This window comes from Mustela lutreola, chromosome 6, assembly GCF_030435805.1.
Source record: "Mustela lutreola isolate mMusLut2 chromosome 6, mMusLut2.pri, whole genome shotgun sequence".
Lineage (NCBI taxonomy): Eukaryota > Metazoa > Chordata > Mammalia > Carnivora > Mustelidae > Mustela > Mustela lutreola.
This window is the reverse complement of record NC_081295.1, coordinates 98,941,876-98,957,830: the sequence shown is the minus strand read 5'-3', so window position 1 is coordinate 98,957,830 and position 15,955 is coordinate 98,941,876. Positions and strand designations below refer to the sequence as shown.

General features: G+C 44.8%; 1 protein-coding gene across 15 annotated transcripts in view; it reads left to right on the top strand.

The window, feature by feature from the left end:
* PKHD1 (PKHD1 ciliary IPT domain containing fibrocystin/polyductin) overlaps positions 1 to 15,955 on the top strand; it is a 475,577-nt gene that overhangs the window by 35,554 nt on the left and 424,068 nt on the right. For all 15 annotated transcript variants that reach the window (XR_009354742.1, XR_009354743.1, XM_059178234.1 and 12 more), the window contains 9 exons: positions 2,389 to 2,503; positions 3,506 to 3,784; positions 4,663 to 4,752; positions 4,855 to 4,945; positions 5,640 to 5,782; positions 7,378 to 7,508; positions 8,505 to 8,680; positions 11,280 to 11,418; positions 14,338 to 14,465. Coding sequence is in view for 13 of the 15 variants with exons in the window: in XM_059178234.1 (XP_059034217.1) it covers positions 2,389 to 2,503; positions 3,506 to 3,784; positions 4,663 to 4,752; positions 4,855 to 4,945; positions 5,640 to 5,782; positions 7,378 to 7,508; positions 8,505 to 8,680; positions 11,280 to 11,418; positions 14,338 to 14,465 (1,292 nt within the window). In the remaining 2 variants the exon portion in view is untranslated. The remainder of the gene's footprint in view (positions 1 to 2,388; positions 2,504 to 3,505; positions 3,785 to 4,662; positions 4,753 to 4,854; positions 4,946 to 5,639; positions 5,783 to 7,377; positions 7,509 to 8,504; positions 8,681 to 11,279; positions 11,419 to 14,337; positions 14,466 to 15,955) is intronic.

Genomic DNA, 15,955 nt, shown 5'->3' with positions numbered 1-15,955 from the left:
TCATGTTCAAAGGAAAACCTTTCAGCTATATTCAGTGTGTAGGGAAGTGTTAAGGAGTCAGACCACCTCAAAATACAAAAGGGAATTTTGGCTATATGTACCACCAGCAGGGAATGTCTCTAACTGCCATTTGAAGGAATTAAAAACCACAGTAACTCTTCCCATTCTCTCTGTCCTTCATTTCTTTAAAATTCAAAATTTTTAAATTAAAAAAAATTAGAGTATTTATTAATTAATTGATAAATCATTATATTGGTGGGCCTTTAAATAGTTATTTTCAAAATGATTTTCAGAAAATATTCTTGGTGGGGCTCCTGGATGGCTCAGTGGGTTAAAGCCTCTGCCTTTGGCTCAGGTCATGATCCCAGGGTCCTGGGATTGAGCCCCGCATTGGGCTCTCTGCTCAGCAGGGAGCCTGCTTCCTCCTCTCTCTCTCTGCCTGCCTCTCTGCCTACTTGTGATCTCTGTCAAATAAATAAATAAATAAAAATCTTTTAAAAAATATTCTTGGTGTTTATTGAGATAGTTTAATCATTTGCTTAGCCATATCTGTCTCTAATATTAAGGTCACTAGAATTGATCTGAAACATTAAAAAATATATAGTCATATTTTTGGAGTGTTTCATAAAATTGCCTGCATCTTTGAAGTTGTAGGATGTGTCTTTTGATTTGAAATTGTTGACACATTTGATTGACTTTTCTCTGTGGGTTGTAATATTTTTAACTGGAAAAATAATCTCTGTAGGTGTTGAGGTAATTAGTAGGTTCAGAGCAAATCACTCCCCACCCTTTTTGTGAGATAATGTTCAATTAGTAAACCTTCAAATAATTAAAAACTATTTACTGATCACCTACGTTACACACAACATTGTGTTCAGAAGGTAGAGAGCAAGGTCATTATCTTGGGGAATGACCAGCCTTATCATATGCATGTACAGCCACAGAGCAAAGTCAGACAGCAAGGACTGATCTTCCTCCACATATGCGGTGTGTCTCCTGAACTTCCTATTTAGTTCAACAGATTATGTATTGACTTACTACCATGTTCCAGACCTTCGAAGACAAGTTAGTTCATGAGAAGCAACAACTGAAGAAATACCCAACTAGACCAGGTCTAGTTGATGAGGAACCATAGGTAAAGTGTTTTTCTAATGTTATACAACTATCAAGCATCAGAACTAAGATCTGAATTTTTCTGATTTTAAGTCTTGTGATTTCTCCAGAAGTCCACCTATACCACATTATGGCACACCTCCTTTCTCACCCATAGGAAGATGATATTTTAAAGAGACACAGCAGTCTGTGAGACCCCCAGAAACACCTTTTGTGAAGTTAATATCTACCATGAGGGAGACAAAATAGAAGCTTCTCTTAATATCACTTGGGGCCATTTCAGTTGTTGATCTCTAGCAGAGAGAGAGGGAAGGAACCAGGCTCCCTGTTGAGCAGAGACCCCCCCCCCCCCATATGAGGCTTGATCCCAGGACCCTGAGATCATGACCTGAGCTGGAGGCAGAGGCTTAACCCACTGAGCCACCCAGGTGCCTATATTTCTCTTTCTTTTTTTTTTTTAATTTTTAAAAAAATTTAATTTAATTTTTTTAATTTTAATTTTTTAAAAAAATATTTTATTCATTTATTTGGCAGAGAGAGAGAGAGAGAGATCACAAGTAGGCAGAGAGGCAGGCAGAGAGGGAGTGGGAAGCAGGCTCCCCTCTGAGCAGAGAGCCCGACGCGGGGCTCGATTTCAGGACCCCGGGATCAAGACCCGAGCTGAAGGCAGAGGCTTTAACCCACTGAGCCACCCAGGCGCCCCTAATTTTAATTTTTTAATTAACATATAATTTATTTCAGGGGTACAGGTCTAAAGGTCTAAAGGTCTAAGCCTTCAGACAACCCTGTGCTGCAGCTACAACTTTCCCAAAGACACCTTGATTACAAAGGGAGTTGTGGCCATTGTGAAGGGATGGGTTGAGATACTGACTAGCAGGTGCTGTAGGAATAGCTGTTTCCAGCGTATGCTGGCCACTCACATGACAGAGTCAAGTATTTCTTCCTCCTTGCCACAAAGAAAAACAGTACAGTGGGGCACCTGGGTGGCTCAATCAGTTAAGTGTCTGCCTTTGGCTCAGGTCATGATTCCAGGGTCCTCAGATAGAGGCCTGCATTGGGCTCCCTGCTTAGCAGGAAGCCTGCTTCTCCCTCTCCCTCTGCCTGCTGCTCCCCCTGCTTGTGAAACTCTGACAAATAAATAAATATATATATTTTTAAAATTTAAATTAATTTTTTTTTTTTTTAAGGAAAAATAAAGTGCAAGAACACTCATTTGTTGGGTCTGTGATCCGGGTGTTGGTTGTTTTTACTTCTCTCTGTTTCTCTCCTTTCCAGAGCACGGCTCAGTGGATTCTTTGTGGCTCCGGAGACAAATAATTACACTTTCTGGATCCAGGCTGACAACCAAGCTTCCCTGTACTTCAGTCATTCAGAGGACCCAAAGACCAAGGTATTCGCCTTCCTCTTACTTTTCTTTTTCTTGTCCCTAGTTCTTTACTCCTGAAAAAAAAAAAAAAAGAATAAACATCAAAGTGCTCATTATTTTACTTGTAATTGTAACATGTCACTAAGCAACTAGGAATTTTAAAGTTTCATTTTGTTGGGGGGGTGGGTGGGTTTATTTTTTGTTAAATATTTTGAAAATTGAGATATAATTGACATGATTTTAATTGTTGAAAAATAATTTGGTTGAATGTGTTGGCACATTTATTGAGCACTTACTTACTATAAGCCCAGTGTTAAGCAACATCGTTTATGTACCTTGTCTCTGATCTTCACAGCACCTCTGTGAGCTAATTATATTTATCTCCATTTTCCAGATAAGAAAATGGAGGCTTGGAAAGATTGTATGGCCAATCCAAGGCCACTTGGATCAGAGGAGGCATGGTAGTTAGAGTTCAGACACTATCTATCTGATTCTAAAACTTGTGCATTTTCCCCTGATTTTTGGGCAGAGATGTAGGCAGTCTTATTTAGGTATTTCCTGGTCAGCTTTGAAGGATAAGAAAAAGTGCTTTTAACAAAAAGCCAAGATTCACTAGCAGCACTGACAACCACTTTTGCCCTCAAATTATTAACATGCTTCTATAAAATTATTTTGCTAGTTGCTAGAGAAACATTGTAGATCTTGGTGCAGTCAAGTCATTCTAGGTTTCTCAGGTGGCTTAGTATTATTTTATTCATAGTATCATGTAAAGTCAGGGTTTCAGGTTGCCTGTTTCTGCTCTAAACATGGACATTCAGCCTCATCCGAATACAGTTTAATAGAGAGACAGAGATAGAGTGAGGGGCAGAGAAGCATACACAACCACAGGTGTGTGATTGAGCTGACTTGTTGGAAAAGCAGACCAGTCCAAAGACCCTGTCAGTAGCTGTTCAGGCACTTGCTATTTGAGAAGTAAATGCCCATAAGCTTCATAGTATTGACTGTGATATGCTTCTTGGGCCCCAGGTGAAAGTGGCCTCCATCAAGGTGGGCATTGCTGACTGGTTTGACGCTTGGGAGCAGAATGGGCATGATGGGACTTGGCAACGGAAGACCCCGAAGTTGGAGCTGGTTGGTGGCACCAGCTACTACCTGGAAGCAGAGCATGGTGGGAGAGCCCCCAGCAGGGGAATGAGAATTGGCGTCCAGATCCACAATACCTGGCTGAATCCTGATGTGGTCAGCACTTACCTCCGAGAAAAGCAGCAAATCCGAATCCATGCCCAGAGACTTCCAGAAATCCAGGTGTGTGGTTGTTCTCCATCCTGTGGGGTTGGATTTAGGGGCTGAACGCTGGAAGGAACATCATCTGGCCAAATCCGCCAAATCTTATTATTAAGATAATTTTATTTGTGGTCTTAGTAATTTCCAGGTAAATTCTCTTTTAGAATCTTGTTCTCTGGAGTAGAGATAAAGTCCTGCAAACAAACAGACCCACGTATGCAAGCACATGAATGTACACACACGTGATTCCTTTGCTGTTACTGATGCAGGTCCTATCTCTTCACTCATGGTGTTTTCTCCATCTGCTTTGTACAGGTCAAAGCCTTTGGGTCTCTCTGTGGTGCCCCATACTTGTGTTGAACAATATCAATGCCCTTTCAGTTGCTCACTTCTTGGTGTACAAAGATGAATCCCTATGGACTCTGCTTTTCAAGTTTAGAGTCTAATAGTAACACATGTATGCAAATAACCATAGAACAAGGTAGAAAAGAGCAAGTGATGGAAATGACCGATCTTCCTTTGTAACTAAAATATAGTGCGCCTGTCAGGGAGCATGCGAGGAGCCAAGCAGATACGGAATAAGACTCTGCTCCTGCCCTCCGGCCCCCACCCCATCCCTGGGAGAGGGCGCAAGGCAAGAAGGGCTGAAAGGGGTCCTTCAGGGGCTGCACGGACGTCTCACACCCTAACAAGAAGTGGGGGACACGGGTGAATAGGGAGATCGACCTAGAAGAGTTTTCTTTCAGTGCTGACACTTGGGTTCACAGATATTTCTAGATGGTAGTGAGTTTAGATAAAACTGAAATTACAAATAAAAGGAAATAGACAGTGGAGGAGATGTGTCGCGAGTTTCTCTGACTTAATTAGCCCGCGTCACTTATTCCTGTCACTCTCGACAGATGCTGACCGTGTCTGGCAGAGGGAGCTTCGTCCTTACTTGGGACAATGTCACCAGTCAGCCAATCCCTGGAAATGTCACAGCCCATCAGGTGGGAACCTTCTTCAAATAATGACAGGTGGAGGAGTTGGGGGAGAGGTCTTTATGTCTATGGTGTACATTCTTGAGTTTGTTGTTTGTTTTTTAAAAACAGATTCAAAGAGCCATTGAGGAGTTACTTGCCGTCAAATGCAAATTGGAACCCCTTTCGGCCAGCAGCCTACTCTGGCTTGGGTTTGAACAAGGTGTGCTTTCCTTGGCTTGGCAAATGCTGATCCTCTTCTCCATTGTCTTTCTCTCTATCTTTTTCATTTCCTGCTACCAGAGTCAAGAAAAGTTACGGAAGCTGGATTTGGACACCCAGTGGCCATGAGAGTGACGACACACGTAGGAGGAGGTCACTTGGTGTGGGTTTCAGAGAAAGAAAAGCCATTCCCCTGGGGCTCTTGGGTGGAGCCTAGTGCTCCCCATGCTGCCCATGGGAGAAAGGGCAAACCATACAGGAGGAAATGAAAACACTACAACAGTGTATCTTATTTAATTCAAATTGTAGCCAAATAAAGGAATTGTTACATGAAACAGTTGAATTGTCACATGAAACATGTTTACCAGATTGTAAACATGCGAGGGCCACTTTTTAAGATACTAATGTGAGCTCAGTTATAGTCAGAGCTCGTTGTCTCTGCTTCTCAATAGTTTTTGATGCCATGGTACACAGAGAAAATTGTCATCAATGTTTGATGGTCTGTGGCAGACAGAATGGGGCTCTGCTGTCAGGAGATTTCAAGCCTTTAAGCTCAAGCTCAAGCTCAAGCTCTGCTAACCCAAAGGATCAAAGGCTGATGACACGGTGAACTCATAACCCAACCCCGTGACACATGTTGGGAAGCTCTGTCTTATCAATCTCTATGCCCGTCTTCCTGTTTTATCTGCCTCCAGGCCCAGAAGGTTCCAGCTTTGAGGGGGATCTCACCAGTGGGACAGAGCCCTTCTGCGGGAGGTTCAGCCTCCACCAGCCTCGACACCTTGTCCTAATACCCCCAGCTTCCCAGGAGGGCTACCAGTTAGATCAGTACACGCAAGTAAGTAGCAGCCCTCACCCTCCTGGGTAGGTTGGGTAGGGAAGGTTATGCTCTGGGGTTGAGACTGAGGAAGCAGAAATACAAAGGAGTGTTTGCTGGGATCTGCTCCATGCACGTTTCAGGCTGAGATTCTGGGTTTCTTAGCTGCTGTTTCAAGTGGTGAACAGATACCTCTGGTCCTTCATTAGTTAGTGGTTCCATGGAAATGCCTTTGTCTTAGCTGTAGATCCATGGATGTTTTTACATGCTCCAGGATCTTCTTTGCTCATTGGGGAATAGCGTGGACACTGTAGTCAGACTGTTTGATTTTGAATTTTGACTCTACCCTTACATGTCCTCAGGGTCTCGATTTAGTTTATCCCTCTGTGAAATGGGTAGTCATATGGTCTAGAATTGTGGTGGAGATTAAATGAGATAACCTACTAATGTGTGCACTGGTTAGGACTCTGTTAAATGCTAGTCACTGTTATTTATTATGTTTTTTTTTTAAAAGATTTTATTTATTTATTTGACAGATAGAGATCACAAGTAGGCAGAGAGGCAGACAGAGAGAGAGAGGGGGAAGCAGGCTTCCCACTGAGCAGAGAGCCCGATGAGGGCTCAATCCCAGGACCCTGGGATCATGACCTGAACCAAAGGCAGAGGCTTTAACCCACTGAGCCACCCAGGTGCCCCTATTTTTTTTTTTTTTTTTTTTTTAATTAATAGGTTGACTAGCACAGCCATCTTTCATAAAAAGAGAGCAGCCTCTTTGCCCTTTGGGAGCTAGAGGGAGCCTAACGGGCTGGCTGAACTCATGGCAGTGTTTGGGGGTGGGTGGCTAGAGGACTCTCCTTCAGGCCTGAGATTGTATCATTCTTTGATATTCCTCAAAATTCCATCTCCTCTGTGTTTCAGGGTTCAGTCAGTTCTTAGTGGAACTTCCCGGGAGAGCTTGGATTAGGCATGTCAGGTTGGGGTCCCGTCCATCTTCCAGCGTGCCCTCTGCGGGACGGGGTCCCAACAAGGGGCCATTTGCCCACATGGGCAAGTCTGGAATTATGGAGATGATTCTGGTTGCTACACTTGGGAAGTGTTACTGGCATCTAATGGGCAGTTTCTAAGGATGTTGCAAAACATCCCCGAATGCACAGGACAACCCCATCCTGCCCCCCTGCCGACCAGAAAAGAATTATACAGTTCGAAAGGCCAACTGTGGGGAAAAAAAAAATCCTGTAATAAATTCTTCTTGGGAATTTTGCTTCATTCAGAAACCAAGGATGACAGTGAATTAGAGTTCAGGCACTGAGACTCAGAGAGGTGAAGTGACCTGCTCAAGGTTACACAGGTAACTGGGTCAGAACAAGTCTGTTCTAACTGAGATACTCCAAAGTCCTAACTGCCAAGCACAGTGGTAGGCATTTCATGACTCTCTGCAGAGTCAATTACAATTTATTCTGTTTGCCTTTCTGGTGAGATTAGTAAGCTCCAGGACAATGGGACTTGGACTGACGTTAACTCTCACAGCATGAGGGAGTTTCCTAGGGATGGGACCCTCTTGATGACACGTTGCTTCTTGCTCTAATCGAACTCATACCTTTCTCCGGTGTCCATAGTTGTGCCTCGCATACAAAGGCCACAAGAATAACATCCTGAAGGTGACCGTATTTTTCACAACCGACTCTCAAAACTTCATTAAGAAGAACATCACCTGTGACTGGAGTCTTGTGGGGACCAGTCCCGACAGGTAGCTAATCTGTGGGGAGTGTGGTGGCAATTCTGCCGGCTGGGATGATTAGCTCTCTTGGGGACAGGGGCCCCTGTGAGGTACCGACGATTTCTTATTTTGGGCCTCAGATATTAACCTGCGGTTCTTTTTTTTTTAATTTAACTATTTATTTTAGAGATAGAAAACATGTACATAAGCAGGGAGAGGGACAGAAGGACAGTCTCAAGCAGGCTCAGACGCCCTCCTGAGCATGGAGCTGGATGTGGGGCTCGAACCCACCACCCTGAGATCATGACCTGAGCTGAAATCAAGAGTGGGATTCTTAACCAGTTGAGCCACCCAGGCACCCCTTCCCTTGGGATTCTGAACACATCTTAGTCAACTAAGAATTTTGATTTAAGAGTAGTTAGTTGTTAGGAATATAATACTTTTTGCAAATATCCTTGACACTTTACCTGGGGATAGAATGATAGAACCTCTTATGTGGGAAAGATTTTAGAGACTGTTCCTTGACATTACTGATAGGAAAAACTGCAACCCAGAGAATTATTGAGTCACCAAAATTTATATAGCAAGTAAATAAAGACTCTGCAATGAAACTCAGGCCTCTTGCTCCCTTGCTTTGGTGTTCTTTCCATAATGGTCTTACGGGTTTTGTAAGTGGTCTTAAACCTCAGTGAGTCTAGGGGTATTAATCTTCTCTGTGGTTAGAGCCTAACATATGACCTGCTGAAGATGCAGAATTATACTGTCATCTGAAAATGCTGCCGACACTGTCATGAGCGAATGACCACCTTGAAGTGCGCCTCACCCACGTGATTCCACACGCTGAGCCTGTTTTGGATGGGAGGCCTGTACCTGTGGCACACAGGACTGCTGGGGTGCAGGGGTTCTTGGGGTGTCTCTCCTGACTGCACAGTCTGCAGGCCCTCAGGCTGGTGAACTCGGCTCTCTGCGAAGGGGCTGCAGGTGCACACAGAGAGGCCCAGTTCTGCTGGGGGCTTTGTTTTTCAGCTGGCGGTTCACTTGCACGGACCTCTGGGAGACCTGTGTGCATGGCTCTGTGGATCTCCAGCCAGCTCTGGCAAACTCCTCTGTGCTGGTTTACCAGATCGACCTCTTCCCTCTGTCTCAGGAGACCCGTGGGTTCTATGTGGATGAAATTATTATTGCGGACACAAACATAACAGGTGATAATCGAATCTGCTCTCTGTAAGGGGCCTGTCTATCTAGTGCTGACCTCAGATTTTTCTGCTTGGGGAAGTTCTTCTTTTAATGCAGAGGAAACACGTGGCTCCCCATCTTGTCTGATTGTTCCTGGAAAGAAGATTGGTTTGGGATTGTGTGCTCTTGGTCCCCCTATCTTTCTAGCTAATTCCTTCCCCACCCCACCCCCATTTATCCAATGCTTGCTCTTCTGTGCTCTTACCCCAATTTTACCACTTTCATGCTGAGAAGCTTTGTTTCCTTATCTGTAAAATGGGCATAAGCAGGACCCCATCTTATTGAATTACTGTGAAGGTTAACTGAAGTATAGAATGTAATGAAGTCAGCACAGGTCTTGCACCATGGGAAGTGCTCAATAAATATAAACTGTTATTATTACTATTATCATGATTATTGTTAGGTTAGCAGGACTTCTACACCTGTCCATGAATTTATATCTGTCATGCAAAGTGCTGGAAGGAATAAGGCAATATCTGGTCCTGTAAATGGGCTAAAGGTCTCATTTACACCTTCAAGGCAGACTCAGAAAAGTGAGAGAGTTAACCATGTCTTTATGAGAAAAGGCTTGTCCTGCTTTTTGCCTATCCACATTCCTCCTACTCAACTTTCAGAGCTCAAGCTTAGCCCTTTTCTCCATGATCTTTCCCCTTGATCTCCTTTAGGCAAAGCAACCGCCCCTAGCTTTGCTTGTCCATGAGGCTAGGGACAAAGAGTTCATCAGGGGTCCTACTGAGACTGTCCAAGTATGATGGGCACTCAGGGGAAGAGAAACCCACAGCCAAGACAGAATGGGGCAGTCTGTCCCTGGGCCTCGAGGCTTCCAACTTTTGCTCACACTCCCTTTTCCCTTTATAGTCTTTTGTCTGAAACTTATAGAGCTGAGGGCAAGAGAGATTGGGGGATGGTGGCAAGAGGTCTCAATTTCGGCCCTGAAATCTCCTCATTCTAGGATACTCATCAAAATTCCATTTCTTACCTGGTTCACCGGTTTAAGTGTTTGGGGGCATCTGTGCTTTGACTGATTTCAAACCCTGTTCATGTTATGGTGTAATTAGGTGATGATAATATTCAAATGGAGTGCTGGGGTAACCACTTGAATTTCTTGGGGCCCAAGACAACTGGCTGGACCTTTTGTTGCTCTCCCTACCCCCCACCCAAGCACTATCTGGATTCCCGGAGTGCTGAGGCGATCAATATTTCATGCACTTGAACCATTGACTGGGAACTCAGGACTAGATGATCAACTCTGTTTCCACTCTCTCTAAACCCCTGAAGTCTAGGAGCCAGAGTCCCTCCTCACTGCCCCACCCTTTAGCCATCAAATATTCCAGTATGTGGGACCACCTAGGGTTGAGGTGAGGGGGAGGGGGAAAGGGAGGAGTGGCTTGGGTGAAATAACCCCCTTCCCATTTTGTCTAGTTTCCCTGCTGGTGATGACTTTGCTTTGAGGATGATTTAATGGCAAGATGAACCGATAGCCATTGTTAATTGAGATTTATCTGATCAGCTTCACACTTTATATTCTCTGATCTCATCTCCTCTATGAACATTCCTTGTATGTAATGGTGCCTATCACTTACTTCTCACTGAGATCTCAGAAGCCCATAAAGTGCTCCTATTATCTCCACTCTGTAGATGAGGAAGCCAAAACTAAGAGGGGTTGAATATCTTGCCCCAAATCACACAGCTGGGATGGGGGGGGGTTAGCATCTGGACACTGGAGCCAAGCCTTCAATGACTCTGTGCCCAGGTGAGCAAATAAGCATTTATTGAACACCTACTGTGTGCTTAGTATTATGCTAAATCAGCAGGGGTCATGCAAAGATGCTGCGCTTTGGACTGTCCACAGAACAGTGGATCAGAACACTGTCCACTGTTCTGATCATACAGTTTTGGGGAAGACGTGTCTCTTAGAGAATCTAAAAATATATTGTGCTGGTCATTTTGAATCTGCCATCCTGCTAAACTCCCTGTACCATGCAGATTGATGTGTTATGATTCCCACTTAACCAATGAGGAAACAGTCTTAGGTTATGTTGATCAGCCAAATGGTTACCTAATACAAGTGGAAAATCAGGATTTGCGCAGTAGTCGGTTTGAAGGCTTGCCCTGTTTCTGCGCATGTGCTGAGCCCGCTCTGTGAATGAGCGCTCACATACCCCTAGAGGGCGCCTGTGCGCTCAGTGTTCTGAAGGGGATCTGCTGTAGGTTCCCGGAGTTGCCAGGGGCCTTGGGGAGGAAAGGAGGAAGGTGTAGCAGTCCACGCTGCAGTAGGTCCTCGCTGTGTGGGGGTGCGTCCCAGAGCGTCGAGAGGGACGTTGGCCTGGTGTGGGGCTTATTAAACTTAGTTATGGAATTAGCGTTTGTCTGCCTCAACCATGACCTCCCATTTTCCTTCTGGTCTGAAGTCCTGCTGCCTCCTTTTCCTTTGCTCTCATGGTGGCAGACAGGTGGGAATCTCTGCCTGAAGTGGGGGTTGAGAACTAAGCAACTCAGCGTCTGCCGTGGGGATTTTCCGCCAGACACCAGTTGCTTGCTGACGATGGGATCATTGGTCTCTAGTTTCTCAAGCAGATTCCGAAACAGCTCGCCCCGGGGGCAACCTGGTGGAGTCGCTCTGCGTGGAGGGATCCCCTCCAGTCTACAACGTCAGCTTCTGGTTGGTGGGGTGCGGCCGGGAGCTCCCACTCATCACCGCAAGGTAGGGAGAGGTCTTTGCTCGCTGGTCCCTTCTTAGGGTTGTCAGTTGCCCTTGGGGGACACAGAGGTGGGACTTTTATCAGGAAGAGATATCTGACTTGTTGCTTAAAACCACGGTTCTGAGTCTTAACAATGCAGAACGGATTCACCAGGGAAGTCTTGTTAAAACACAAATTGCTGGGCCCTAACGGCTCTGTCTCTAACTCAGTAGGTTTGAGGGGAGGCCTGAGAATTTGAGATTTTGCATTTCTAATGAGTTCCCAGGCAATGCTGATTCTACTGGTCTGGGGTCTACACTTTGAGAGCTAGTTTCTAGTAAATTTGCTTTTAAGTAGTTGTATTTTTCTGCTGTTCAGAATTAATTTAATTGGAAAAAAAAACCCAGCTGTTTCTTTTTTTGGGGGGGTGTTATTATGCTAAGGGAAATAAGTCTTTAGAGAAAGACAGTTATCATATGATCTCACTGATATGAGGAATTTGAGAGGCAGGGCAGGGGTGATTATGGAGGGAAAAACAAGATGGGACAGGGGAGGGAGACAAACCATAAGAGACTCTTAATCTCAGGAAGCAAACCAAGGGTTCCTGGAAGGGGGTAGGTGGGAAGGATGGGGTGGCTGGGTGATGGACACTGGGGAGGGTATGTGCTATGGTGAGAACTGTACATCGTGTAAGACTGATGAATCACAGACCTGTACCCACCCCTGAAGCAAATAATATATTATATGTTAATAAAAAACAACAAAAAAAGCTGTTTCTAAGAACTTACCACCAGATGGCACTAGAGGCCCATAAGCGTTGCTTCTTACTAGTCAACAGTCTAGGCGCAGTTTATAAAGCAGTAACAGAGGATCAGGCTCCATCCACCCAACTCCTGGAACACACGTGTGCTCTAATTCGTTCTTTTCATTTTTCACTTAAACCCCAATAGGGATGAAAGACTCGAGATGCGCTGCCTTTAACATTTTTCTTTCCATCTTTTTCTAACATGTGCCAAGATGAGTTCTGCTCATACATGGCTGGGGCCGTGTATAAAGGGCAGGTGCAGAGAGCTTGAGTCTGTGGTCTGCTCTCCTTAGTGTTCCATGGCCCGCTGGGCAGGAAAGACGTGCAGACCATCAACAGGATCAAGGAGTGAAGGAGCAGCGGTAGGGGAGGGGGAGCCACCATCTTAGCCAGCCTGCAGTCCTGCATTCCCTATGCCAATCCTTCAACTCAGAAATGCTAGAGGGTGATTTGGGTTACTATGAACAGGTCCACAGTAGAAGGGTCCTGGCAACCTTCCTTTCTCCTATTTCCTCAAGTCCCTTAACTCCTTCTGGAAGCCTCCTGCCTCAGCAACACAGGACCCCCTTGGGCTGGCCTTTGCTAACTTCATCCCCCAACACGGATGCCATCATTCTCTTTCTGTATAGTTGTATTTAAGTGCATCGACATGTAGCTCTTTTTCTTTTTTAAAAGATTTTATTTATTTTTTTGTCAGAGAGCACAAGCAGGGGGAGCCAGAGGCAAAGGGAGAAACAGGTTCCCTGCTGAGCAAGGAGCCCGATGCGGGGCTTGATCCTAGGACCCTCAGGATCATGACCTGAGCTGAAGGCAGATGCTTAACCCACTGAGCCATCCAGGCATCCCCATCAATATGTAGTTCTTAATATTGATAAAGGTCATATATATTTATTGTTGAAAATTTGGAAAATATGGTAAAAGACTTAGGAAAAGTTAAAAAGTCACTCATAATCCCTTTGCTTAGAGGTAACTTGTACTGACATGTTAGATCCATATTCTAACTCCCTTTTTTCTAAGCAGTTTTTGTATACATATACCCATACATATATGTATAATATTTACTTTTTAAACCTCAAATTGGGACCATACATTACACACTATATTTGGTAACATGCCCATTTCCACTTAATGGCCTAAATTGAATATTTCCCCATATCACTGATGGGGAATGGTATGATTTTTCTAAAATATGATTTCATTGGCTGAACGGTAGTCCATCTCACGGTTTGTCATGATATATTTGACCCATCTATTGTATTAAAAGCAAGATTAGGCAGGCCAGTGTGTTTGCACACAGGAACCAGCTAAGAAGTTGGCCAGAAGGAGTGGCCTGCGTGTCAGACGGATACAGAGTGTGGAAGCGTCTGTGGAACAGGGCACTGTCTGCTCACTTAATGATGTGAATGGATTAAAGAAGACCATGTTCTGTCTACTCTGTGCTTCAGGGCCAAAGCTGTGGAGGCTGGAGGCTGGGGTCATCACTTTTTATTCTGGGTTCCTGTGTTCCCAGGATCAGTACAGAGACAGGGTGGAACATTCTGTAAGAATCTAAATATTTGGGACGTCTGGGTGGCTCAGTTGGCTAAGCTTCTGCCTTTAGCTCAGGTCATGATCTCAGTGTCCTGGGATCGAGCCCCACATTGGGCTTTCTGCTCAGCAGGGAGTCTGCTTCTCTCTTTGCCCTTCCCCCCCGCTTGTGTTCCCAATCTCTCTGTCTCAAATAAATAAACAAAATATTTTTAAAAATTTTAAAAATATTTTATTCATTTGTCAGAGAAAGAGAGCATAGGCCAGGGGAGAGGCAGGTAGAGAGAGAAGCAGACTCCCCGCTGACCAGGGAGCCTGATGTGGGACTCGAACCCAGGATCCCGGGATCACGACCTGAGCCAAAGGCATATGTTTAACCGACTGAGCCATGCAGGCATCCAAATAAAATCTTTTTTTAAATAAAGAATCTTAAAATTTCCACTGCACCTCTTCTGCTATGATGGGACAGGGTATCCAGTGTTTGGGAGGTTGAGATTGTGTCCTAGAAACATGGCTGACTGCATGTTCTTTGAGCTGGGGTTAAGTTCTGTCTGGAGTAGCACTTCTGGATGGTTACTGTGCTTAAGGCTTTGTTTTTGACCTGCCACAGCTCTGTGCCCACTGAAGGAGGACAAGAAGAATCTGGGGTGGTCCAGGTGACAACACAGAGGATACAGAAGACAAGCCCACCTTTAGGAGGATACTTCCGCATCCAACTTCCTACCACAGAGATTCCTGGTAAAGGGACAATTGGAGGGCATCAATGTCTCATTTTCATTTTTAGGGGCATTCTCAGGCAAACAGTATCCTGAGAAACAGCCTTAAAGCCGTTTTGTTTAGTTTCCAGCGTTTGAACATGGCCTTGTTAAAATTAAAGATCTGTACAATAATGATACCATATCATTTAAAAGGATCCCAACTTTGGGATGTGGAAACTGAGTGGATTAGCTTCCCGGGGTTGTCATAACAAATCACTGCAAACTTGGTGGGTTCAAACAACAGAAATCCGTTCTCTTGAATTTCTGGAGGCCAGAAATCCAAAATCAAATTTTCAGCGGTGTCACACTCCCCCACCCCACCACCCCGAGGGCTCTAGGGGAGCATCTCTTTCCCAGCTCTTCCAGCTTCTGGTGGCTGCCCATATTCTGTGGCCACATCACTCTTCCTCTTCTGTCTCAAAGACTCCTCTGTCTCTGTCTTATAAGGACACATAGGATTGCATTTAGGGCCTACCTTGGATAACCCAGGATAAGCTGTTCCTCTCAAGATTCTTAACCACATCTTCTGCAATATAAGATACACTCTTTTGCCTTATAAGGAAATAGTCATATGTTCCAGGTTTTAGGACACGGATGTCTCTTTCTGAAGGCCCATGGGGCCCAGTATATTGGAGCTTGCCCAGAGGTCACACAAACAGTTGATGACAGGTCTGAGTATGAACTCGAGTATTTGATTATTAGGTCAATCCTCTTCTCTCTAGAGTTTCCTAGGCCAATTTCCATGGTAGACATCATCCTTCCAAGTCAAACTGCACGGTGACACCATATGCTATTGAGAATTTGAGTGGTCATAAAAGTGTAGAAAGAGCTTTCAGATGTAATTGGCGTGGAACCTTTTCTAAATCCTTAAGAATACACACATTTCACAAAGGATAAGGAATAGAGGTGATGGCACTATTTGTTTGGTAAGACCCTAGGAGAATCAGAAGGGAGGCTCAGGAGAGGTCAAGGGTGGCTTTATAAAAATTGGCACATGGCCCAAAAGTCTTCTGTCCTCCCAAGTAAAATGATGGCTGGGCTTGCAAGAATCTTCTCAGGTGGGAAGAATGGGGTTTTAACTCCAATTTGGCCACTTAGGACAAACTGAAGGCTGTGGGCTATTGGAGTCTGATAAATGTGGGTGAGTAAGTGACAGCGCCCTGTGTCTCTGAAGTCCATCCCTGGGCCATGCTTCCCTTCTCATGAGCTGCAGCTTGTCTGTAGATACTCTTCCTGCCACCGTGTTCTGTTGTGATGCCCTTCACATCACTGCCAAACAATCCAGGGAATTCAGCCTTAACTAGGACTTGGGAAATGGTAATGGCCTCACATTATCTAAATGTGGAACAACCTTTTTTAAAAGGAGAAGAATTTTGTTTGCATTTTAGAAAGAAAGTGGTCTTTTCTTAACCCTCCCAGGCTGTGTGGACTTCAAGAGGAAGACCCTTGAGGAGTTAGAAGGCATTTTGG